Genomic DNA, 9,069 nt, shown 5'->3' on the forward strand with positions numbered 1-9,069 from the left:
AACCGACGAAGTGTCGGGCTTTGTGCCCGTGGGTATCGAAGCCCGGGTCCGTTGTTCGAACCCTGGTCCCGAGGCTTGGGTCCTCCCATCGCGAGCTGGGTGCCCTGCCAGTCTTGGTACTTCGACGTTGAGCCTTGGTCAAGATCCCAACCGTCGGGGAGGGTTGTGTTTGTTATGTGACCCCGGATCGTTCCCGGGTCTCGTGGTTCCTCCCTGGGGTTTTGGGGACGAAGAGCGTGGTCGTACCTGCCACGTCTCCCCGTGGTGTATTTAGCTGTAATATTGTCTAAGTTTTTCTGCGTTCCATGGTCGAGCGAGTTGTTCTCCTTGTAGGTTTTCTAGGTAATAGGCCCCGTTGCTCGTTTTGTCGCGGACGCGGTAAGGGCCTTCCCAGTTGGCCGCCAGTTTGCCCTCTCTCGGGTTTTTCTGGTTTCTTCTGAGGACCAGGGTGCCGACCTGGAACTCTCTTTTTATGACTTTCGCGTCATGGCGTAGTGCTATCTTTTGTTTGAGGGTTGTTTCCCGGAGAGCTGCTTCGGAACGTATCTCCTCGACTAGGTCGAGCTCGGCTCTAAGGGTTTCATCGTTCATTTCCTCGTCTAGGGGCTCCTCTGTCCTCCTCGTTGGCGTCCGTATCTCTACCGGGATGACTGCCTCGGTGCCGTAAGTTAGTCGGAACGGGGTTTCCCCGGTGGTAGAATGTGGTGTCGTGCGGTAGGCCCATAGGACGCTATGTAGCTCCTCGACCCATGCCCTCTTTGCCTCGCCGAGTCTGCGTTTGAGGCCACGTAAGATTACCCTGTTGGCCGCCTCTGCTTGCCCGTTCGTCTGCGGATGCTCGACAGACGTGAAATGCTGTGTGGTGCCCAGGCTGGCGATGAAGTCCTGGAATCCTCCGTCCGTGAACTGTGTCCCGTTGTCTGTGACAAGTGCCTGGGGTATACCGAACCGAGCGAGGATGTTGCGTTTGAAGAACCGGAGAATGTTCTGCGCGGTTATTTTAGCCAGTGCCTCCGCCTCGATCCATTTGGTGAAGTAATCCACCCCGACGATGAGGTATTTATTCTGATATGATCCGGTGACGAAGGGTCCGAGGATGTCCATGCCCCACCACGCGAAGGGCCATGGGGAAGACAGTGATTTGAGGTCGTTCGGGGGTGCGAGGTGCATGTCGGCATGTCGTTGGCATTTGTCACATCTTTTGACGTGCTCTTTCGAATCGTTTTGCATGGTCGGCCAGTAGTAGCCTGCTCGAAGGGCTTTTCGTGCGAGCGATCGTCCGCCGAGGTGTTGAGCGTTAATTCCCCGGTGTATCTCTCCAAGTATGTCGGGGACTTTCTCTTCCTCGACGCATTTGAGTAGTGGGATGGAGAATCCTCTCCGGTAGAGTTTGCCTTCGAGGAGTACGTACGAGCATGCGCGTCGTTTGACAGTGGTCGCTTCTTTCGGGTCAGCCGGGAGTTCGTCTCGTGTGAGGTAATTGTAGATGGGTGTCATCCAACAGTGGGCATCTCCAATAGCGTTGACCTCGAGTGGGGGCGGTAGTTTGTCGATGCTGGGCCGCGGGAGAATTTCTTGGATTACTGATTTATTCCCACCCTTTTTCCTCGTGCTGGCTAGTTTCGAGAGAACGTCTGCCCGTGTGTTGTGCTCGCGGGGTATGTGTTGAACTTCCCATTTTTCAAATCTATCAAGTTTTTCTTTGACGAGGGACAAGTACCCGAGGAGGTTGTCGTTCTTGGTTTGGTATTCTCCTCGCACTTGTGAGGCCACGAGCTGGGAGTCGGTGGATATTTTTACCTCTTTTGCTCCCAGGTCCTCGGCTAACCTCAGGCCTGCGAGGAAGGCTTCGTATTCGGCTTGGTTGTTTGATGTTGGGAACGCTAGCGCTAACGATACCTCTATCAGGATCCCTTCTTCATTTTCGAGGATGATCCCGGCCCCGCTGCCTGATGTGCTAGAGGCGCCATCGACGAAGATCGTCCATTTGTGGGCGCTTTCTGCTGGGGTCGGGCAGTGGGTCATCTCCGCGACGAAGTCGGCCAGCGCCTGAGCTTTCAAGGCTTTCCTACTTTCGTATTGTATGTCGAATTCGGAGAGTTCTAGTGACCACTTGAGCATCCTCCCGGCCATATCCGGGCGCCCGAGCAGCTGTTTGATTGGCTGGTCGGTCCTCACCTTTATCGTGTGTGCGAGGAAATAATATCGTAGTCTCCTCGCTGTGTTGATGAGGGCCAGGGCGACCTTTTCGATTTGCTGATATCGGAGCTCGGGACCTTGGAGTGCTTTACTCGTAAAATAGATGGGCTTTTGTCCCTCGTCGGTTTCTCTTATTAGAACGGCGCTGACGGCCTCGGTCGCCACGGATAGGTATAAGTATAGGGTTTCCTTTTCTAATGGCCGTGATAAGACCGGGGGTTGGGACAGAACCTTCTTTAGATGGAGTAGCGCTTGCTCGCATTCATCGGTCCAGTCGAAGGTAGCCTCTTTGCGAAGGAGTCTGAAGAATGGCAATGCGTGCTGGGCGGACTTGGCGATGAAACGGGAGAGTGAGGCGAGCACTCCATTGAGCGACTGGATCGATTTTTTGGTTTTCGGGGTCGGAAACTCCGAGAATGCCCGGCATTTGTCGGGGTTGGCCTCGATCCCTCTTTCGGTGAGATAGAAACCGAGGAACTTGCCTGCCCGGACCCCGAACGTGCATTTCTCGGGGTTGAACCTCATTTTACACTGTCTCGCCTGCTCGAATACCTTCGTAAGGTGTCGAGCATGGGTTATCTCCTCGTGTGATTTGACGATCATGTCGTCCATGTATACTTCGAGCATGTCCCCTATTTCGTCCTTGAAGACTTTGTTCATCATGCGTTGGTATGTAGCGCCAGCGTTCTTGAGCCCGAATGGCATCACGTTGTAATAGTAATTGCCCGTTGGGGTCATGAACGCTGTGTGTTTCTTGTCTGCGGGCGACATAGGGATCTGGTTGTATCCACTATATGCGTCCATGAAGGACAAGAGTTTAAAACCTGCAGAGTTGTCAACGAGCGAGTCTATATTAGGGAGGGGGAAAGCATCTTTCGGGCAAGCCCTATTAAGATCAGTATAATCAACACACATACGCCATTTTCCATTATTTTTCTTAACGAGGACTACATTAGAGAGCCAGGTTGTGTACTGGGCTTCAGAAATAAAATTTGCCTCTAAGAGGTCTTTTACAGCTCGCTCGGCAGCCTCTGCCTTTTCGGGCGATTGCTTGCGTCTACGCTGTGCTATGGGCTTGGCTGCCCGGTCTACAGCTAGCTTATGACACGCGATCTCGGGGTCCAGCCCGGGCATTTCTGCGGCATTCCACGCGAAGAGGTCGGAGTTCTCTTTGAGGCATGCTACTAGCTCTTCTCTTGTTTCCTCGGGTAGTCCCTTACCTATCTTCACCGTCCTTTCCGGATCGTCTCCAAGAGGAATGAGTTCGAACTCCCCGTCGGGGATTGGTCGGACCGGGTGTTCGAGAGAGCGTTCCTTGGGGAACCTCCCCTCTTCGGTCTCGTCCAGCCCGACGCGACAGTCGAGGTCGATGGCGTTGACTCCTCGGGCGGGATCCTCGGTCTTGAGTTTTTTGTTGTTGCAGTTGCTCTTCGTGCTGACTACGGCCTGTCCTTTTACTGCGGCGTCGTAGCATCGCCGGGCTGCTTCGATGTCGCCATGGATGGTGACCACACGTCCCAATTTGGTGTAGTATTTCATCTTCAGGTGGACGGTGGATGGGACCGCAGTGAGTTCGGCCAGTGTCGGGCGTCCAAAGATGCAATTGTACAGAGACGGACAGTCTACGACCAGGAATTGGATTTTGACTTCCCTGGCCGTTTCTTGTTCGCCGAAGGTGACGAGGAGCTCAACATATCCCCACGGTCTGGTTGTTGCTCCGTTGAATCCTTGGAGATCTGATCCGACGTAGGGGGCTAAGTTGGTCTTGTCTAGCTTCAGAGTCTTGAAGAGGTGGGCGTACATGATATCCACTGAGCTGCCTTCGTCGACCAGGATGCGTCGTACGTCGAATCGGGCCATCTTTGCTCTTATCAATAGTGGGATGGCCGAGTTCGGGGATCCGCCCGGGAGTTCCTCCAGGAAGAAGGATATTGGGTTGGATTTTCCCCGGTATTTTGTCAATGTCGCTTTCTGCTCGGGGGCAGTCAGTAGGAGTTCGTCGAACTTACGTTTGACGGAGAGGGCCGCGGATTCCCCGTTAGTTCCTCCTCCTGATATCACCAGTGTGGTAGGGAAGTCTTCCCAGGGGCTGAGTGCAGTGATCTTGCCCCCGGGCAATGGTTCGGGGAGGAAGAAATCTTCCGGTCGTGACACGCAGAGGGCCACTTGATAGGGAGAGTTGTCGGGGGGTGTGTTTTCCCGGGGTCTCTTCTTCTCTGGCTCGTCGTGTCTGGGAGCTTCGTTCTTCCTCGTGTACTGCTTCAGGTGCCCTTCTTGGATTAAAATTTCAATCGCATCTTTCAGGTGGACGCAGTCTTCGGTCACGTGCCCGTGACTTCTGTGGAACCGGCAGTACTTTGATTTGTCGGTGTGGGGCTTTGGTGCAGACGGTTTTGGGAACCTGACCCTGCCCTGCTTAAATTCAGAGTTGATACATTCTGCGAGGATACGCTCTCGAGGAGCTGTCAGTAAGGTGTACTCGCTATATCTGCCCGCGGGGCCTCTTCCTTCCCGGATCTCGCGAGGTCTTTCTTCTCTTCGTTTGTCTCCGTTGCGACGGGAAATGCTCGTGTCCTCGCGTTTTGAGTGCTCGGTCTCCCCAGCGTTACGTCCGCTGCGGGCATTGTGTGCCACCTGCTTTTCCTCGTATCTGATGTAGGCCTGGGCTTTATGCAGGAGCTCGTTTAAGGTGCGGGGAGGCTCGATACCTACGGCTCTGCTAAGTTCACTGCCGGGTAGGAGACCTCTCTCGAGGAGATACTTCTTCATGTGCTCGGTGGTATCTACCTCGACAGCTTCCTGGTTGAATCGCTCGATGTATGAGCGCAGTGTTTCATTCTTCTTCTGCACTATGGCTTCAAGGGTCGCCTCAGTCTTGGGGTGACGACGGGAAGCTGTAAAGTGCCGGGTGAACATGGACCTCATGACTCTCCATGACGTAATGGACTCAGGGGCCAAGCTTTTGTACCAGGCCATGGCCCCTTTCCTGAGGGTCGTTGAGAACAGTCGGCATTTGAGGTGCCCGGTTATATCATTGCGGTAGTCGAGCATCGCGTTGACGTTGTCGACGTGATCGTCGGGATCTGTAGTCCCGTCGTACACAGCTAGGTTTGGCGGTTTCTCCATGCCTTTGGGGAGCGGGGCTTCCATTATTGCCCGAGATAGGGGGCAATGCAAATCTTCCTCGTCGCTCCTTAAGGGAGACAGTTCGTTGTTGTCGGGGCTGTGCCCGCGCCTTGGTGATGTTCTCGCTCGACCACCGTCACGATGGGCGCGTGCCCTGCTGGCGTGGGGTTCGGGAGAGCGACGTCCTCGCTTCTTCGTTGGCTCCGAACGTTGTTGTATCCTACTCACCGGCTGGGGCCGGGCCTCTTGTCGTTCGGCTTCGAGGGCCATGATTCGTTCGTGCTGCTGGTGGAGCATAGAACCGGCCTGATTGAGGGCATTCACCATGGCAATCATTACGGCGTCTCCTTCAACGGGAACGGGAATGGGATGAAATGTCTCTGCCCCTAAATTGTGGGCGTGAGAGGCATCTCCGTTGTTTTGGGGCTCTGGAGACGGGGTGGATGGATGACCGTCCCGAACGTCCGCTTCATGGGATGGCGGGCCGTCGTCCATGTTGTAGTTGACGAGGGGACGGCTGTGATCGCTATGTTGTTCTCCGGCCATGTTGGAAGGACAGAAATAAATGAGCTTTTGATCCTCGTTTGATGAAGATGGGGATAGCTAGTTCCCACAGACGGCGCCACTGATCTCACCTGATCAGGAGGGCCTTCCAAGGTCTTGGTGAATGGGCCGGAGAATGAAATGAGAGGGGGGTGTACCTGCAAGGTGCTCCAACGCTTAAGTCAGAAAAGGTACAGAATGAGATTATCAGAGTGTGAGTTAGAATACCTGCCCCTTTGCCATGAAAGGGGTATTTATATTGAGCCCCCAGCGCTGGGCCAAGGCTCCTAATGGGCTGGATTAGCTAGGCCCAAGGAGGAGCTGCCAGGGGACGCGTAAGAAGCGTTAAGACCTAGACCAAGGTCTGCCCCCTGGTCCAACTGCCCCTATCCCTAAGGAGACAATATAGGGGAGTTGGGTGACGTGGTGAGTGGGATGCCGTTATGGCTCTGCCCGACACAACTCAGGTGCCCGCGGCGTGGGTTGGCGATGAGTGGATGGAGATCATATGAGGAGGACCCGCTCGTTGTCCGACACGTATTTAAGGGGCCGGGGAGACATTCTCCGGGCGGATGGTCGTTCACCTGACGTGTCCTCGTGGTCGCTTGGATACGGTCGTTTGGATGTGGGCTTGGCGAGCATTGGGCCGTGCCGTGCTAAGTGTCGTGGCCCAGTCCAGAACAAAGAGTATTCACTCATGGTTACTAAACATTTAGTACTTTTTAATGATACATCATTCAATTTAAGCATATAGATGTTCTTAACCCTCAAGCCCTTAAGCAAATAGTCTTTATTTTTATTGTGTTCAATTATGAAACAACTACTTGTAAAAGTTATTTTATATCCTTTGTCGCATAGTTGACTAATGCTAAGTAGATAATGTTTAAGACCTTCAACAAGTATTACGTCAAAGATAGTAGTAGAAGAGGGATTATTTACACTATCTTTACCAAGTATTGCACCCTTGTTGTTGTCTTCGTAGATCATAAAGTCCTTCTTCTTTAGCGTGAAGTCAATGAATATGGAAATGTCACCCATCATATGCCTTGAGCAACCACTATCAAGAAACCACATTCTTTCCATGGAGCCAAGACATTCAACCTACAAGATCAAACAAGAGTGATAGGTATCCAATTTTCATTAGGTGGAAATATTATTGCATTTGGACAACCATTAAAATACACTTTTAGGAACCAAATGTCTCCTAAATTTGCATTTAGCAATGGTATGGACTTTCTTACAACAATAGTGACAACTCAAATGATGATGTGAATGACTTTAGCTATTAGATTCCCTTACAACAAAATTGTACTTCTTGTACGGAACATTTAAAGATCTTTTGAATTTTGTAAGATTAATAGCGAAGGTGACCTTTGATTCTAAAGCCTTATTTAATTTGGATTTTAGAGTAATAACCTCTTTTTTCCAAATGTTACCAATTTCACAACCAAACTAAGAAGATTTATCTTCCTCAACATCAACTTTTGAAGCATCTGACATGATTTGCTTAAGAGCTTCCATTTGTTTTTCAGTTTCTAAAAGTTTGACTTCTAAATATGAAAAAAATTCTTTTATTTGAAGCCAACATGTTAAAAGTATCTACAACTTCAACATATAGATTTTCAAAAGTAATTTGTAATTCAAAATAAGACATCTCATCAATAGGTTCATATTTAGAATGACTTACATTTTTATTCTTATGATGATGGGCCATGAGGCAAAAAAAAATATGCTTCATCATTATCACTTTCCCAAGTTGTGTATGTTCTTCTAGGCTTGCTAGACTTCTTGTATTGACCATTTCCTTTTATCCTTATTAAGTAATGGACAATTCGGCTTATAATGACCGAATTTTCCATAATTAAAACATGAACCTTTGGACTTTCCTTTCGTATTCTAATCTTTCTTTGAGGAGTTTACTTGTCTTCTAAAGTTGATTAGGTTATTGTCGGAGTGCTTTACTCCATTTCTCTTAATGTACTTATGGTACCGTTTAACAAACAGCCACATTTCTTCATCATTTGAACATTCATCATCACTAGTTCCATTATCATCTTGATCTTTTGTATAGGACTTGGAACTAAAAACCATTAGAGCAATTAACTTCTCGTTCATCTCCTTTTCCTTGTTCTTTTCTTTCTTAATCTTCTTCTCATTCTTCTCTAAGAAAATGAGCTCTTACTCATGTTCTTCAAGCTTACTAAACAAATTAGTAGTGTCTAATGTTAATAGGTTGTTGGCTTCCTTTATGGTGGTGACCTTAGGTTGTCATTCCCTATTAAGACAACTCAAAATTTTGTTAGTAGCAATTTCATTGGAAACCGGCTTACCAAGTGCATTCAAACAATTTATAAGATGATTGAACCTCTTTTGCATATCGGCAATGGTTTTACCATGCTTCATATGAAAGAGTTCAAACTCTTGGCTTAAAGTATTGATTCTAGATTGTTTGACCTCATTTGTACCCTCATGGGCTACTAGTAATGAGTCCCACATAGCTTTAGCGGTTTCACAATGAGAAACACGGTAATATTCATCAACACCTAAAGCGGAGATTAGAATATTCCTTGCTTTCCAATCACAAGACCATTCTTTCTCGTCATTCGCATTCCATTGTGCTTCCGATTTAGGTACAACAACACCATCCGCATTGGTCATAGTAATTTCAAATGGACCCTTTTGGATGGCGTCCCATACATTCCTATCAATAAAATTAATATGGATATGCATACAATCCTTCCAAAAACCATAGTTTTTGCCATTAAAAACGGGGGTTTTATTATATGCCCTTTTAGGTTCACAAGTCGTCATCTAATAAGCGAATTTGAAGCACGAGATAAACTGGTGCTCGTGATACCATTTGTTAGACGAAGGCAACTATCTATAGGGGTGAATATATCATAAATAAAAATTTCTTCAATTAAAATTTTGTTTTGAAAATATTTACTATGGAAAGCGAAAATAATTCTGGATCGACACTCGTCTATCCTGAACCGTTATCGGAAGAATAGGATATGCGTTTAATCTATAACAAAATGTATATTAATGATGAGAAAGTAAATCAATATGTTTTACAAAATAATCATTTGAGCAACATCACACTTTCTAGTCAATTTCCAATGAATTTGGAAACAAAAATTGACACAAACAATTGGTGTGCAATAAACACCAAGCTAATTTTCCTTTGTGTTGGAGATATGA

At 48.6% G+C, this 9,069-nt stretch overlaps 1 protein-coding gene across 1 annotated transcript; it reads right to left on the reverse strand.

Moving 5' to 3' along the window:
• Nucleotides 1-270: 270 nt before the first annotated feature.
• On the reverse strand, nucleotides 271-5,871 carry LOC127093930 (uncharacterized). Its single transcript, XM_051032820.1, has 2 exons — nucleotides 1,900-5,871; nucleotides 271-933 (listed from the first exon to the last, which is right to left on the reverse strand). Exons 1-2 carry the CDS (start codon nucleotides 5,869-5,871, stop codon nucleotides 271-273), a joined length of 4,635 nt encoding a protein of 1,544 aa, XP_050888777.1.
• Between the last annotated feature and the right edge of the window lie 3,198 nt (nucleotides 5,872-9,069).

Source organism: Lathyrus oleraceus, chromosome 1, assembly GCF_024323335.1.
Source record: "Lathyrus oleraceus cultivar Zhongwan6 chromosome 1, CAAS_Psat_ZW6_1.0, whole genome shotgun sequence".
NCBI lineage: Eukaryota > Viridiplantae > Streptophyta > Magnoliopsida > Fabales > Fabaceae > Lathyrus > Lathyrus oleraceus.

Excerpts from the sequence above, each read along its gene's own strand:
- LOC127093930 (XM_051032820.1), bottom strand. The coding sequence starts at position 5,871 with ATGGCCGGAGAACAACATAGCGATCACAGCCGTCCCCTCGTCAACTAC. Across the intron at positions 934-1,899 it reads AAGAAGGGATCCTGATAGAG|GCACTTGTCACAGACAACGG; the intron begins GTATCGTTAGCG and ends GGTATACCCCAG.